General features: G+C 48.4%; 1 protein-coding gene across 1 annotated transcript in view; it reads left to right on the plus strand.

The window, feature by feature from the left end:
• Nucleotides 1-472: 472 nt before the first annotated feature.
• Nucleotides 473-17,605, plus strand: part of LOC124550784 (homeobox protein unc-42-like) — a 96,330-nt gene continuing 79,197 nt past the window's right edge. The window contains exon 1 of the mRNA XM_047125508.1: nucleotides 473-508. Within this exon, the coding sequence (XP_046981464.1) occupies nucleotides 473-508 (36 nt within the window). The remainder of the gene's footprint in view (nucleotides 509-17,605) is intronic.

Consider the following 17,605-nt stretch of genomic DNA (forward strand, 5'->3'; position numbering starts at 1 on the left):
TAGAAAGATGCGCGTCCGGTGTAGGGGAGCGAAGCGCAAGCCACACTGGGGGAAGTGCCAGCAAAGCGCCTACCCGGGAACTGCGGGCGGCCCCACGTCAGAAGGCAGAGGCCGCCAAAGTGCTGTATCCGTCCGCCAGCCCTTCCTTGCCTCTTTGTTCTTATTTCGCCGCCTTTTTCTCCGGCGCGGGGAGAGACGTCCCCGGCGGCCGCGGCGGGCTGCCTCCGCTGGGACGGAGCGCCGGAAAAACAAGGAGGGGGCGGGGGAAAGCCGCGTCCCACAGGGCTTCGTTCTGGGGCCGGCGCTACGGCCTCCATCTTGCGGCAGAGGCGCTCCGCTCCGGCTCTGGCTCCGCCGAACCACCCCTCCCCCCCCCCCACCCCCTCTCGTGCCCTTCCATCCTCCATCCCTTTTCCAGCAGGCCTGGGGCGCCGCGGCGCCGCAGTCGATAACGGCGCCGTGACGTCACAGCATGGCGACGACGCCGGCGGGCGAGGCTCTCCGGCGTGTACAGCTCAGAAGCTGTACGTCCTGTGTGCACAATACTACGGCACTACCACTAGTGTCCTTTCCAAATTAGCAAACTCTCGTCTAATCGATTTCTGTATTCCTTAATACCGTCCTCAGACAACCGGGGGTCCACAATATACATGTATGGTCATTAAGCCACTGTACTATGCATAGTGGACGGTGCTTCGTACCAATGTCATCTGTTTCTCGTACTATTCATTTTCGCATTAAGCGAAAGAAAAACGACTTTATCATATTCTCATAATTCCTATGCGAGATGTAGGGTGTTTGGAAATTCCCGTTGTAGACTTCTAGGACTTGTCGAGCGGATTGATTACATAATATTTTGGTGAGGAACCAATGTGGAAACGTACCGTTTGCGTTCTACGGTGGTTTCAGTTCAGATGTTTCACTCATCCACTTCTGCTTGAGGAGTTGAATTAGGCGTGACTCAGAACAATTACTAGGCAACATTAAGAAAGGAAATGTAACCAAACATCCATTTATCACTTAATCACGTTGTTTTCGTATTAAAACTTAGACATTATGTGTTTACATTAATCCAAAACAAAAAGAAACCATCCTACTGTACGTACAGAATAGTACTAATGCATTACAACAGTGGATCGATGTGGCGACCACCAACATTGCCCCACACATCGTACCTACGAAGCTTGTTCCGGTACACACAGCCGGCCGGTGTAGCCGAGCGGTTTTAGCCGCTTCAGTCTGGAACCGTGCGACCGCTACGCTAACAGATTCGAATCCTGCCTCAGGCATTTCTGAAATCCATGAACATGTTTGACGTAATGCTTTTCGTCTGCCCAGACATGGCTGTTTCGAGAATTCAGTGAGCTTACATTCATCTGTGAACAGAACTCGAAGTGGAAACAGGGGTGTTTCGATGCAGCGGTATAGGAACCACGTGCAGTAGGGAACGCGTTTTGGAATCGGCTTGGTATTCGTATGATGCGGGCTGTAAATGGAAAGTAATAGCATACGCAGAAAAACGTGGAAACAGAGCGACTGAGAGGCATTTCGGCCCTCCACTAATAGAAAAAAAACCGTTCGCGACTGGCGGGCTAGTAAAGAAGAACTGAAAAAAATGAGGTAGAGTAAACGTGCAAATAGTGGACTGAATGCAAAATGGCTAAAGCTAGATGATATTTTCTGGAACTTTAAAAGTCAGTTTTATAAACTAATAATTTTTTTAGTCCGGCTTGGTAGTCTAAAAATAAAAATGGTAAATATATATATTTCTTTAATTGCTTAAAAATTAAGGTGCGTCTTACAGTCCGTGAAATACGTTAACATCGAGTCAATTTGACAAACAACTTTGCACTACGTACCCATTTGTCAGTATGACGTTGCACCCCCTCTGGCCCGGATGCGCGCACTTATTCGGATGGATAGGGTGTAGCCGGCCGTGGTGGAAGAGCGGTCCTAGGCGCTCCAGTCCGGTACCGCGCGACCGCTCTGGTCGCAGGTTCGATTCCTGCCTCGGGCATGGATGTGTGTGATGTCCTTAGGTTAGTTAGGTATACGTAGTTCTAAGTCTAGGGGACTGATGACCTCTGATGTTAAACCTCATAGTGCTCAGAACCATTTGAACATCACGTAACGCTGTAAAACCATCTGAGGTACATACTAGTAGAAGTTATTCTCAACTAAATTGAATTCAGTTTTTTCAGTTTTAAATTAAATGTGCACTGATCAGCCAAAACATTATGACCAGTGCCCACCGCTGCGTTGGATGCCGTCTGGTGTGTCGCGGGCATGTGCCGCGGTAACAAAAGTCCGTAAGTGGAGCAGACGCGGGTGGGGGATCACCCAGGAGAAAATGTGGTATGCAAATGGGGAAATCCACTGAGATTAGCGACTTTGACAAAGGGCGGATTATTACTACGGAGAGACTGTGAACGAGTATCTGGAAAATGACGAGACTGGTCGAATGTTCACGTGCTACCGTCGTGAACATCAATGGAAAAAGGTAGGACAGTGAAACTACCACCAGGCGTTAAATGATAGGATGTCTACGACACTTCACGCCGGCCGCGGTGGTCTCGCGGTTCTAGGCGCGCAGTCCGGAACAGTGCGACTGCTACGGTCGCAGGTTCGAATCCTGCCTCGGGCATGGATGTGTGTGATGTCCTTAGGTTGGCTCGGTTTAAGTAGTTCTAAGTTCTAGGGGACTGATGACCACAGCAGTTGAGTCCCATAGTGCTCAGAGCCATTTGAACCATTTTTTGACACTTCACGTGGGGTTCGGAGGCTTGTCTGCTCTGTAAAGTAGGACAGATGGTGATCTGTGGCATTTCTGCCGAAAGAGCACAGTGCTGGTGCTCGCACATGGGTTTTCGAGCGCACTGTTGATCGTATGTTGTTGAACATGGAACTCCACAACAGCCCACCCCTAAAGTTGCACGTGTTGACCCAGCGATGTCGTCAGTTACGGCTGCAGGGGACACGGGACCATCTGGATTCGACCATCGATCAGTGGAAACCTGTAGATTTTTGGACAACATGGTTGTGGAGAGAAGCAGCGATTAGTATGATTAATCAATAATTCAAGAACAGTCTTAATGGTTGAAATGGCTCTGAGCACTATGCGACTTAACTTCTGAGGCCATCAGTCACCTAGAACTTAGAACTTGTTAAACCTAACTAACCTAAGGACATCACACACATCCATGCCCGAGGCAGGATTCGAACCTGCGACCGTAGCGGTCGTTCGGCTCCAGACTGTAGCGCCTAGAACCGCACGGCCACTCCGGCCGGCCAACAGTCTTAATCGCATTTATTATTGTTATAATACCGCCAACCGGTTTCAACCCGACGTAGGGGCCATCTTCTGGGCGTTTACACCATTGGTCGACTGCTGGTTTCCTGCCGTTATGTAGATAGGAGTGGCACCACGAGCAGTCGACGAATGGTGTAAACCCCCAGAAGATGACCCCCACGTCGGGTTGAAACCGGTTGGCGGTATTATAATAATAATAATAAATGCGATTAAGACTGTTCTTGAATTATTGGGGAAACCTGTAGGCTCTTTGGGTGAATTACAATTTTGCTACACAAGATCGAGGGTCGTCTGCACATACGCCGTCATCGAGGTGAACTGCGGCTGGAAACGTGCAGCGAATCACGGTCACAGGTTGATGGAAGCAGTGTTGTGCTATGGAAGACATTCTCCTGCGCTTGCATGGGACCTCTCTGGTAATCGAACACGCGCCGACACCCGCGACCCACTTGCATCCCTTCATGCTTGATGCCTTGCCGTATGGAAATGTTACTTTTGAGCTGTATTATTGTCCATGTCTCGGGGCCAGAACCGTATTACAGTGTTTTGAAGAGTACAATGGTAAACTCACATATTGTCTCGGCCACCAAAGTCGCCTGATTTAAATCCTAACGAACTCCTCTGGATCGGTATAGGGTGCCATCGCCGCGTATGCAAATCAGCGGCCCTTTATTTACCCGAATTACATGACAGGTGCGTAGGGATCTAATGCTACATACCTTCACAATCCTACCAAAATACTGTCGGATCCGTGATACGCAGAATCAGCGATGTATTTCGTCCCAAAGACGGATGAACAAGGTATTAAGCAGGTGGCCATATTGTTTCGGCTCATCAGTGTTGTTAAAGTGTACTGTCTAATATCATTTTCCACATGGATAATTTCCGTATTCTCGACGTTGCATTGACTCCCAACACTCTGAAATAACGTACTTCATCACATAGATTTCGAGATCGAGATTCGTTTCGTAATTTCATTCGAATGGCAGTGGAGATTCTACATCTACAGCTAAATGGATACTCTGAAAATCACATTTAAGTGCCAGGCAAAGGGCGCTATTTCATAGTTTAGTGACAAAGAAATGGCTAGGAACTGTTTATTAGCGTCCGTGAAAATTTCATGAACGGACCTAATAGAGTTGTTACTTATTTCAAGCCGGCCGCGGTGGCCAAGCGGTTCTAGGCGCTTCAGTCCGGAACCGCGCGACTGCTACGGTCGCAGGTTCGAATCCTGCCTCGGGCATCGATGTGTGTGATGTCCTTAGGTTAGTTAGGTTTAAGTAGTTCTAAGTTCTAGGGGACTGATGACCTCAGATGTTAAGTCCCATAGTGCTCAGAGCCATTTGAACCATTTGAATTTGAACTTATTTCAATGTTCGTATCATTTGCTAAACAAACTTTATACCTGATAATATTAGGCATGAAAGGTGCTGTGTTGGCAGAAGAGCCAACACCGTGTCGCTAGAGGAGGCCGAAATGCACGCGTTTAATTACACGCAGACTGGCGTGAGGTCTGGAACAGTTAACTGTGATTAATATAGCCAAAGAGGTACGCTGTTGCTGGAATATTTAACTTTAATCCATAATTGGTGAACATCGCTCTTGACGGTACATTAATATGCTCAATATAAACTGGTAATGGCGCCTTGCTAGGTCGTAGCAAATGACATACCTGAAGGCTATGCTAACTATCGTCTCGGCAAATGAGAGCGTATTTGTCAGTGTAGCATCGCTAGCAAAGTCGGCTGTACAACTGGGGCGAGTGCTAGGAAGTCTCTCTAGACCTGCCATGTGGCGGCGCTCGGTCTGCAATCACTGACAGTGGCGACACGCGGGTCCGACGTATACTAACGGACCGCGGCCGATTTAAAGGCTACCACCAAGCAAGTGTGGTGTCTGGCGGTGACACCGCAAAAGGTCATCGATATACACAAGAAAAAGTAAGATGGAACATTGGAGGGTCACCACATGTAATTAGTTCCCTGCCTAGCACATGTAGGATGCAGCGTTTTTCCTTCAAAACAGATTTGGTATGGTACTGCACAGAGAGCGACGCAGAAGTTAAACTTTCGTGCATACCTTGTTCGTAGTGTGCAGGAACTAAAGGCACTAGTTAAAGGAAAGCGTTTGGCGTACTGTAAACGGTTTCGATCGTTTGTTGACACCGATGGCATCGCGAGAACTAGGCCATGTTTGCTTCACTGATGACGCGTGGTTTCGCTTCAGTCGGTACGTGAAGGCACAAAACACAAGAATTTTATCGACCGCCCACACGTCTGTCTTGGAAACACCTTGCACTTGTTGGTGTGCCGTATCGCGTCGTGGAACAGTGAGCGCTATTTTCTTTGAAACTGCAGTGAAAAGTGTTGTGTTGTGAGCCATCGTTATTTCGCCTCTGCAGATTGCTCTGCGAGTTTTCCCGACTAGCCTTTATAAGTAATCGACGCCAGTGGAAAATGACGTCGCGACCGCAAATCCGACGCCGCGCCGAGTGTTTGTGCGCCTGCGCTGCGCTAACGCACCCTGACCGCTGCTTCAGCCCCCTCGCTCGAGCGTAGGAGGGCGCGGCGCTCGCCGGATACGTTGCGTGTACGCACTTTTTTCCACGCACTCCGCGGCTGGAGACGCACTGCTTTTAGCTCGCTCCGGCTTACCCCACCACCGCGCTCGCGGCACACGCACCGGCACCATTACAGCGCTAATGGGCCAATCAGGAGCCGCTGACGTCACTGCCTTGCGTGGCGGCCTGAGTCACTCCGCCAGCTCTAGCAACACCAGCGGAACTTCTGAGCCTTCGGGTTCGGTCAGAGAAACCATTGGGCCTGAACCTCACATTCATTCATAAATTTAGACCGTAGACAGGATAAACCGTGCCTGACATCGTTATGCTCTGCAACTATAAATCATACATCCGTTTTGCAAATATCACAAACGACTCTGTGGTCGGGACATCCGCAGATTCTGTTGTACATTTTACGCCAATAACTCCACCAACAGCTTTATTTTGAACAAATTTTACCGGTTTCGGGGCTTGTCTCGCCATCAGTTGCATATAAACATTCAAACGTGACCGAGCGATGTGGCGCAGTGGTTAGCACACTGGACTCGCATTCGGGAGGGCGACGGTTCAATCCCGCGTCTGGCCCTCCTGATTAAGGTTTCCCGTGATTTCCCTAAATCCGTCCAGGCAAATGCCGGGATGGTTCCTTTGAAAGGGCACGGCCGACTTCCTTCCCCGTCCTTCCCTAATCCGATGAGACCGATGACCTCGCTGTCTGGTCTCCTCTCCTAAACAACCCCATCAAGGCGAAGAATACAGGTGGCCAAGCCTTCCTAGTTAAAATATTTAGGTCCACAGGGCGGACAGTCAATGAGTAGTAAGTTAGGCGAGGAAAAATCTGCGTGCAATCATTAACCCATGGTAAACAATATGCTTGGACTGCTATATTCTTCACCATGCTGTTTACCATAGTTTGATGTTTATATGCAGATGTTTTCCCTCGCGCAACCTGTTATTCGTTGACTGTCCGCTCTACGGACGTCAAGGATTTAAGTAAGAAGGTTGGGCATTCTGCGAGGGGAGTTCAATAAGTAATGCAAAACATTTATTTCTGAAAGCAGGTTGGTTTTATGCAGAATTCTAATACGCCATATTATTCTCGACTGCTCTCGCTAGAAAACCCAATTTTTCAGCCCTTCACAAGATGGTAACTCAGATTAGTGGCAGTCCAACGAATGACTAATGATAATCTTGCTGAAGCTACTTGACGTCCAATAAAACAAGTGCAAGAATGGAACAACACGCCAAAGCCGGAACCGGCAGACTCCGCTATGCCCACAGAATACAGTGCTCAGAGTGCCTGGAACGAGAAAGGAATTGCTACCACCAGAGTAGAAGAATCACCAACCAGCTTACAATCAAGAAAGCTGTCAAAACTACACGCCTTACCGGACAGCAGCGGCAAGGCGAGGAAACGTACACTGCCATTACATACACTAACCCCCAGGGCAGGTAACTGGGGCGTTAGCGGCCACCAGGCAGGAAAAATACCGCTGGTTGAACTTAACAAATTGTAACAAGCTGAATGCAGTAAATAGTAATAAGAAGTCGAGGAAGGCTAATCAGATCCGCCTTCCCCAAGCACTCCACTCGCTGCTCTTCGCCTCGGCGACACTACGAACAGCAGCAACACGAACCCGAGTCACTGGAGAATCGCGGGATATCACAATGGTGGAGGTTTCTCTACTTGGATTGAAATTCACTCATCTTAAAGCTTGCTGGATCCGGTTTACGACGAGGTCGTGCACCCTCGTGACCACAGGCCTTCCATCCGGCAGTCCATGGGCGCCGTCAGTGGTCCCGGCGTGTTCTCGCACTGCGAGGACCTGGCTCCTCCTGAGTCCCCAACCGAAATGGCACACTCACACGACACGGAAAAACAATGGTGTCGCCGCAAAGGTAAGGTAACAGTTACTACATATCGATAAACACCGCTGCTGCCACTAGCAGACAGGCAATGCTTGCGAAACCGAGTGGCGTCAGTCAACACGAGAAGAAGACAAAGAACCGCAACCGTGCCAACTAAACGATACCGTCTGGCCTCCAACAGGAAATCTAAAAGCAGCACCACAGCACGGCTCAACAATAGCAGTCAGATTGCATTAGTAATGCGTATTTTAGTAGTGAACTAGAGAAATCGATTGTGACATCACAAAACACGAAAATTACCAGTTAGATCGCTCCATATTGGGCACCAATATTTTTTAGAGAAATTTTGTTTGAGATGTAACATAAAACTTATTAGTGAGATCGCCCCGCACTGGGAGCCAATAATTAATGCATATCAATAATTGAATTAAATCAAACACAAAAGGCAAGAAATTAAGGGGTTGATGTATGAAGGTAAAAGGATTGTTTAGATGGTTCAAATGGCTCTGAGCACTATGGGACTTAACAGCTATGGTCATCAGTCCCCTAGAACTTAGAACTACTTAAACCTAACTAACCTAAGGACATCACACAACACCCAGTCATCACGAGGCAGAGAAAATCCCTGATCCCGCCGGGAATCGAACCCGGGAATCCGGGCGTGGGAAGCGAGAACGCTACCGCACGAGCACGAGCTGCGGACGATTGTTTAGATGATTAAAACACCAAAGAAATCAATTTATTTCAGTGCTGTTGACAGAACAATGTTACAAATCTCAGGGCCGCTTTGACTGTGCGTGGACACGACCCAGTTATTAAGAGGCAGGACGGGGGGGGGGGGGGGGGGGGGGCGAATCGTCTCACCACTATTCGTTACGGCTCGTCGTGCAGTGCTGTCCGCGTTGTCTGCCCGTTGTCGGTTGCACGGCCGAAGATGTGCTATCACCGTGTCGGAAGGCGGATATTGGAGGTGGACGGAAGAGACCTCACGTCCTCTCGCTTCCGCATGGTCTCATCGACTACCTCTTCGCTCCTCACCCATCTCTCATCTCAACGGTTCCTCGAAATTTTCATTCTTTCGCCTTTCTCATTGGTGGACCAAACTTTCAATGCAGCCCAATGACAGTTCGCCGTTTCGTGGCCACGCCCCTCCGAGCAGGGTGGAAATTTCCTATCTGGCGGAGGCTGGCGTGTCCCTCGTGAATCGGCCTCTTCCTCATGATTTCACATTCGTACGATGTTTTCCTGCATTCCGAGGCTGTTAGGAGAGCGGATACACATCACTTCTTTATAACCGCTCTCTCTCTACGTGAGGCCTGGGGGAGCCTCATGTTTGGCCTCCGTCTCAGAGTCTGCTAGCGTCCGTCATTTACAAGGAACGTCCTTACTGATTTTGACGCGTACACTCTTGACGTTCCATCCTAATGGCTGCAGGCGTCCGTCAGTTCTCGGCACGCTTGTCATTGTGAGCCAGGCTCTTCACAACGTGTCCCTTCTTAACATGGGCGAAGACGTCCGCCGGCTACGCTCGTGTGCTTTGCAGAGTCCTCTCGGGCGCTCGCCGCGTGGGGTTCGGCTGCCTTTCTGCTGCGTCGATGGCGGTGTGTGTCGGCGAACTAGGCCCCTTGTGAAGGTATCAGTATCGTACAATGCCTGCGGGTATACATCAGGCCAGTATAGGAACATACTCGTTTAATTCGAACAAAAGCAATCCCAGGCTTTCACCTTTCTTGGTTACAATCAATTTTACATATATATGAAAAATAAAAGTAAAGTTCAAAACCTGCCTTCCCTTATGATCTGTAACACAGTATCACCGCTAAAAAGATTTTAAGTTGCTCAGTCATTAAAATCGGTGAACTGGAACACATATTTTCCACAAACGTAACTAGGTTCATCTTTCCAGGTGAACCAGGCATTTTCAAAGTAAAATTTTAGCTTCCGGACTGATTTTATCAGGATGACAAATGTCGAAAAAATATAACAACTCAGAACCAAAACACATTTATTCTTGTGATAGTAAAAAAACACAACATTCTTCAGCATGAAAATGGAGATGGCTTTGACCTGGCACATAACAATATTTCATATAAGGCTACCTTCCACTCGGAAAGTGGGTGCACTCAGCGACTGTTACGTGGCTTATAAATTATAGAGTGCAGTAATCCGTCGTCCTTTTTTAGATTTTATTACGCATTTCGGCTAGTGGCTAGCCACTCTCAATGCACTGTTTTCTATTCTCCATGCTTGTAAGTCCCTGTAGTTGGGGCGTCAGTCACATTCAGAGAAATGTAATAAAATCTAAGAAAGGACGACTGATTGCTGCGTTCTGTAATTTATAATATTTACTGTATTTTATGAAGTTCACCGAGTATATACTTCCCACTGAATACAAATTATGTGCGAACTAGCAAAATACGAGAGGATGTAGTAATGTTTCGAAACAATGTCTGTAATGTATAAGGAAACACTCAGTCCCTTTATAAAGTGGTGATTTATGTGATTTTCGTGAAACAGGCGCTCTGTGCCAGTTACATGCGCATTACGACGCATCTGATAGCACTCAGCGTTCTGTAATATTTTTCTCCAAGTTCTGAAAAGCTTTTGCTAGGTGGTAGCAAGGGACACGTACACAGGACATACGTACACTGTAAGACGAAAAAAATATAAAAAACGGCACATCACGAAGGAGTTGTGCACATTGGTCACTAGTTCATATTCATACAGGTATCGACGGAAACTGGTAAACTAGAAGCTTTATCGGCCGATGGACGAATTTGTGACGCTACAGTGAGATTTCACTGCACTTCTGGGAAGGATAGTCAACAGGAGAGTTGTCGATACCGGGACACAAAGTCTTCGCAAATTTCATTCCATGTATTCAGTTGGATAGTAAATATGTCTCGCAGACACGCACATGAAGAATATACCCAGATGTCAGTATTGGACAGAGGACGTGTAGTTGCACTCAAAAAAGCCTGTTGGAATAATCGGCGAATCGCTCGACGTTTGAATAGGAGCGATGAAACTATTCAAAGAACGCCTCGAGAAGGAAGTGGTTCACCTCCACTCATACTCATTGCAGAATGTAGTGCCACACAACGAGGCACTACACAAAACTGGCGCTAATAGCATAGGCACACAGGAAACACACACGACACAGATCTGTATGTCCACGGTATTGGTGATAAGTTGAGAAAATCGTCCCGAAACACATGTGCTATAAAACGCCGCTGTTTTCTGCGCATGTACCCCGACATCAATATGTGATATGATCACCATGCACACGTTCACAGGCCGCACAACGGGTTGGCATACTCTGGATCAGGTGGTCGAGCAGCTGCTGGGGTATAGCCTCCCATTCTTGCACCAGTGCCTGTCGGAGCTCCTGAAATGTCTTAGGGGTTTGAAGACGTGCAGCGATACATCGACCGAGAGCATCCCAGACGTGCTCGAGGGAGTTTAGATCTGGAGAACAGGCGGGCCGCTCCATTCGCCTGATATCTTCGGTTTCAAGGTACTCCTCCACGATGGCATTTCGGTGGGGCCGTCCGTTATCATCCATCAGGAGGAAGGTGGGACCGACTGCACCCCTGAAAAGGTGGACATACTGGTGCAATATGACGTCCCGGTACACCTGACCTGTTACAGTTCCTCTGTCAAAGACATGCAGGGATGTACGTGCACCAATCATAATGCCACCCTCCCCACACCATCAAACCACGACCTCCATACAGGTCCCTTTCAAAGACATTAAGGGCTTGGTATTTGGTTCCTGGTTCACGCCAGATGAAAACCCGGCGAGAATCACTGTTCAGACTGTACCTGGACGCGTTTATGAACGTAACCTGGGACCACTGTTCCAGTGACCATGTACTGTTCTTGTGAGCTTTACGGGCTCTCCTGTGCCCAGGAGTCAGTGGAATGCACCTTTCAGGCCTCCGGGCGAATGAACCATGTCTGTTCAGTTGTCTGTAGACTGTCTGGAGACAAGTGTTCCAGTGGCTGCGGTAAGGTACCGAGAAAGGCTGCCTGCAGTACTCCGTGGGTCTGCGGGCACTGACGGTGAGATATCGGTCTTCTTGTGGTGTTGTACACTGTGGACGTCCGGTACTGTAGCGCCTGGACACGTTTCCTGTCTGCTGGAATCGTTGCCACAATCTTGAGATGATACTTTGTCGCTCACGGGGGGCCCGTGCTATGACCTGCTGTGTTTAATCAGCCTCCAGTCGCCCTAGTATTCTACCCCTCATAACGTCATCAATATGTGTTCTTTGAGCCATTTTCAACACACTGTCACCATTAGCACGTCTGAAAACGTCTGCATACTAACTCGCTGCATCCTACTCTGACATGCACCAACACACTTCTGCGTATGTGGACTGCTGCCAGCGCCACCGTGCGACGACCTTAGGTCAAATGTATGGCATGGTCATACTTCGAGGTGATTGAAACCCGCAACTCGCCAACTAGAGTGTTCCTTCATCGTATATCAGCATTATCCTTAATTTATAAAAATGAATGTAGACAGATGACAGAACGTAAGGACCGAGTAATCGTCGGAGAGACACTCAGAGACCCAGGTCCGTCACTGTCATCGTTCCGACGTGCAACTTGTACTTCAGTGACCAAATGGTTCACATGGCTCTGAGTACTATGGGACTTAACTTCTGAGGTCAACAGTCCCCTAGAACTACTTAAACCTAACTAACCTAAGGACATCACACACATCCATGCCCGAGGCAGGATTCGAACCTGCGACCGTAGCAGTCGCACGGTTCCGGACTGCGCGCCTAGAACCGCGAGACCACCGCGGCCGGCACCTGTCACGCACCGTACGGCCCGACAATCAGGAGTGCTTGTCTGCGGTGCCATTTCTTCTCGTAGCAGGACCCCTTTGCTGTCAACCGCGGCGTCTTACAGTACAGTAGTAGGTCGACGATATTCTACAACCCGTTCTGCTGCCCTTCATGAGAAGCTAACCTGGACGTGCAGTCCAGCAAGATAATGCCGGTCCAAACACGCTGTGAGTTTCTACCGCTTGTCTTCGTGTTTCCTAAACCCTACCTTGGCCAGCAAAGGCGCCAGATCTCTCCACAACTGAGAACTTTTCGAGTATTGCGGGCAGGGTCCTACAAGCAGATCGGGATTCTAACACGCTAATTGCACAGAATTTGGCGCCATATCCATCAGGACATCGAAAAACTCTGTAAATCGGTGCCAACAAGAATAACTGCTTCCATGAGGGCCAGTGGTGGACCAAAGCGTTATTCAATTGCGTTTTCTCGAATAAATCATCCAATTTTTCTAAAATTGTAACCATTTGTTCATCCGTACATCACATCTGCTGAATTCCGTCTCATACGGACAGTTCCTTCGTACTCGTCTTTTTGTTCCATAGAGTGTATTATTTAATACAACACATCCCGTCAACAACGAAAGGTTTATCTGCACGATCTGCCATTCATAAGTAAACTTTATTACACTTGTACCTGAATTATTGTATTCCGATTCCGTGGTGATTCTAATCGGCCTTTCTTCGATCTTCGCACATCTTTTATCTTATGCCTGCTACAATTAATTGGGTTCCAGCCTTTACACTTATGTATCTTTCCGATGCGATTGGCCGCGCTCTTTACATGTGGCAGAAACATGTGTGAGAGAGCAGAAGGGGGCACTCCGCGGACTTCACGGACTTCGAACATGGTCAGGCGATTGGGTGTCACTTGTGTCATACGTTTGTACGCGAGATTTCCACACCCCTAAACATCCCCAGGTCCATTGTTTCCGATGTGATAGTGGAGTGGAAACGTGAAAGGACACATGCAGCACAAAATTGTATAGGCCAACCGCGTCTGTTGACTGACAGAGACCGCCAACAGTTGAAGAGGGTCGTAACGTGTAACAGGCAGACGTCTACCCAGACCATCACACCGGGATTCCAGACTGCATCTTGGTCCACTGCAACTACTGTGAAACTTAGGCGGGAGGTGAGAAAACTTTGAATTCATGGTCGAGTGGCTGCTCATAAGCGACACATCATGCCGGTAAATACCAAACGACGCCTCGCTTGGTATAAAGAGCGTAAACATTGGACAATTAAACAGTCAAAAAACGTTGTTTGGAGTGACGAATCACGGTACACAATGTGGCGATCCGATGGCAGCATGTGGGTATGGCAGATGCCCGGTGTACGTCATCTGCCAGCGTGTGCAGTGCCGAGAGTAAAATTCGGAGGCGATGGCGTTACGGTGTGGTCGTGTTTTTCATGGAGGGAGCTTGCACCTCCTATTGTTTTGCGTGGCACTATCTCGGCACAGGCCTACATTGATGTTTTAAGCACCTTCTTGCTTCCCACTGTTGAAGATCAATTCGGGGATGACGATTGCATCTTTCAACACGATCGAGCGCCTGTTCATAACGCACGGACTGTAGCGGAGTAGTTACACGACAGTAACATCCCTGTAATGGACTGGCCTACACAGAGTCCTGACCTGAATCCTATTGAACACCTTTGTGATGTTTTGGAACACCGACTTCGTGCCAGGCCTCACCGACCGACATCGATACCTCTCCTCAGTCCAGCACCCCGAGAAGGATGCGCTGCCATTCCCCCAGCACCTGATTGAACGTGGAGTGGAAGCTGTCATCGAGGCTAAGGGTGGGCCAACATCATATTGAATTCCAGCATTACCGATGGAGGGCGCCACGAACTTATAAGTCATTTTCAACCAGGTGTCTGGATACTTTTGATCACATTAAGTAGGTAAGTGTTCACTTACACCGACTGTCTTCAAGCACTGATGTGGTCTCAGATCCATTGCGATTACTAACATCACTTGCGTAACGTACAGTTTGACTCACTCCTTGATCCAATGAGGTGACTAACATCGTTTATGTAACGTACAGTTTGACTCAGATCCACTGTGATGACTAACGTCACTTGTCTAACATTCAGTTTGACTCAGTCCCAGAGCCAGTGAGATGACTAATATCACTTGTAATGTAAAATTTGATTCAGTCCCAAATCCAGTGAAATGACGAACAACACTTGTGGAATGTCCTGTTTGGCTCAGTTCCAGATCCAGTGCGATGACCAACATCACTTCTGTAATGTGCAGTTTGGCTCAGTCCCAGATCGAGTGAGATGACTAACATCACTTGTGCATTGTGCAGTTTGACTCAGTCCCGGATGCAGTGAGATGACTAACATCACTCGTCTAACGTTGAGTTTGACTCCGCCTGACGGAGTCTATAAATGTCCCGACACACTCAATGAGATATGGGATTTTATTGAGGTGCTATCCTGTGGTACTGTTTACTGCTGGGTGTTTATGTCCATGTTTGGCGGCTGGATGTCCACTTGGGAATAGTTGTGTGATGTAAGGCGCATGCATAATATAGTCCTTGTCGTATGCGCCCCCTCTGGAGTTTGTCCTTAAATTTGTTGCTACTGAGTTGCAGCCAGCTCCGCGCTCTTCTATGTAGGACACATACAGGGCTTGGACGAAAATACGGAAACACCAGAGGAATGCATGCTTGAACATAGATGCAGATCCTAGCCTAACAGCTTGTGCTGTTGTATTTGACCATGAATGTCGTCTGTGCAGTGTCCTCAATATGTTTGCAATGTCAGCTGCGGTCAGAACAATGTTCTGTGTGGCTGTTAGTGCATTATGCTGCAGCTAAGTGCGTTGGAATGCGGCCGAATTGTTGGTGCTTGTATCATGAGTGCTTCCGTACCAAGGTTGCCGAAACTTCCTGGCAGAATTCCCGAGTTCGAGTCTCGGTCCGACACACAGTTTTGCCGGCACGGTAGCTCAGCGTGTTTGGTCAAAGAGGTGGTTGGCCTCTGTAATAAAAAACTGAGTAGAAGGATCAACAAAACCAACTGTAACGGATGTCATATGACGTCCGCAACGACCAAACCCAACTATCAACAACGAACAAAAATGCAAAAAAAAAAAAAAGCTTGGTAGAGCACTTGCCCGCGAAGGCAAAGGTCCCGAGTTCGAGTCTCGGTCCGGCACACAGTTTTAATCTGCCAGGAAATTTCATATAAGCGCACATTCCGCTGCAGAGTGAAAATTTCGTTAAGGTTGCGGAAGTTTTTGTTATTTCAAGAGGCACCGCTGAGCGACAACGCATACGTTCAGTGATCGCGACAGACGGCACTTGAAGAGGATTGTGGCGAAAAATAAGAGGACGAAAGCTGTGAGATCACTGCAGAACTGAAACTTGCTCTCGGGAACCCTGTCAGCTCCAAAACAACACTAAGAGGGCGCAGTCAGCATGGATATACATGGCGAGCTGGAATCCAAAATCACTCATCAACTTCTGGCCGAGTTTACGTCGCAAGACTGAAACAAGATCGGGGTTCGGTGATGATTTTGGCAGCCATATCGTGGTATTCCATGGGCGCCATGGTTACTCTGCAATATCGTATTACTGCCAAGAACTATTTAGGTTGATCAGGTCCATCCCATGATACAATGGTTGCTCCCCAATGGAGATGCTGGGTTCCAAACGACAGAGCCAATGTTCACACAGCGAACATTGTCCAGGACTGACTCTGTCAGCAAGAGGGTGAATTGTTGCATCTCCCCTGGCCACCAGTCACTACATCTCAGTATTATTGAGCCTTTGAGGTCTACTTTGGAGAGCTGCCTTTGTCCCTCATCTCTACCCAAACTTGCCATTATTTTGCAGAATGAATGGTATGAGATTCCCTTGAAAACCATACTGGACCTATATTTATCTCGTTTCCCGAGCATTGGGTCCCGAGTTCGATTCCTGGCGGGGTCAGGGATTTTCATCTGCCTCGAGATGACTGGGTGTTTGTTTTGTCCTCATAATTTCATTATCATTCATGAATGTGGCGAGATTGGACTGAGCAAAGGTCGGGAATTTGTACGGGTGCTGGTAACCACGCAGTTGAGCACCCCACAAACCGAACATCATCATCAGTCATCATCATCATCTGTATTGTTCCATTACGCGACGCTTGGAAGCCTTTTTAAGTGTTGACGGTTTACCTGCAGTGTATTAGGCGTGACAATGTGTTTTTGCTGCTTCCGAATTCTTGTCCATTTCTGTAGCTCTTGTTTTAAATTGACTTCGTCATTAATGCTATAGGCTCTTTCTATCAGCCTTCTGAAAACTAAATATTCCTCTGCAGGGTGGGGATAGTGAGAACCCTGAAGCAGGTACCTTGCACCGCGCGGTTTTAGACGCCATGTCACGGATTGCGCGGCACCTCCCTTGGGCATGGCTGTGTGTGTTGTTCGTAGTATAAGTTGGTTTAAGTAGTGTGTAAGTGTAGGGACAGATGACCTCAGTTTTTTATCAATAAGGAATTCACACACACTGAACATTTTTTGAACAGGTATCTTGCGGCATGAATACATGTCCTCTGTTCTTTGAGCCCTAATTTTCGGTTGTGACTTTGCAGCGATATTTCGCCAAAAGCGTAATCGATCAGTAGCGGAAAACGCCTCATTTTTTCCGCTGCTAAGAGCTGTTGTAGTTCGCCCTCGGTCTGCATCCCTTGGCTCAAGGCCATGTACGTACGTACAGCTTCTTTCGGCGCCGACGGGGCACGGCGTACGCGTTGGCTGTTGAAATGCAGAAAACGACTGCCGGCAGCTGGAAAGTGGGGGGGGGGGGGGGGGGGGGGGGAGGGGGAGGGTAGAGGTAAGGGAGGGGGGGAGGTAGACATTTACCCCCACCCTGGGCCGTGCTCGGCTCTCTGCGCCCGTCGCCGTTTCTGGGCGAGAAAACGCCGGTCTGAATTTTACATCAGCCAAGACAGTCCGCTCTCCGCGAGGGGCACGCGCCCAGAATAATTAACAGCTGTGGGGGAGGGG

The sequence above is a fragment of the Schistocerca americana genome, chromosome 9 (assembly GCF_021461395.2).
Source record: "Schistocerca americana isolate TAMUIC-IGC-003095 chromosome 9, iqSchAmer2.1, whole genome shotgun sequence".
Classification (NCBI taxonomy): Eukaryota; Metazoa; Arthropoda; class Insecta; order Orthoptera; family Acrididae; genus Schistocerca; species Schistocerca americana.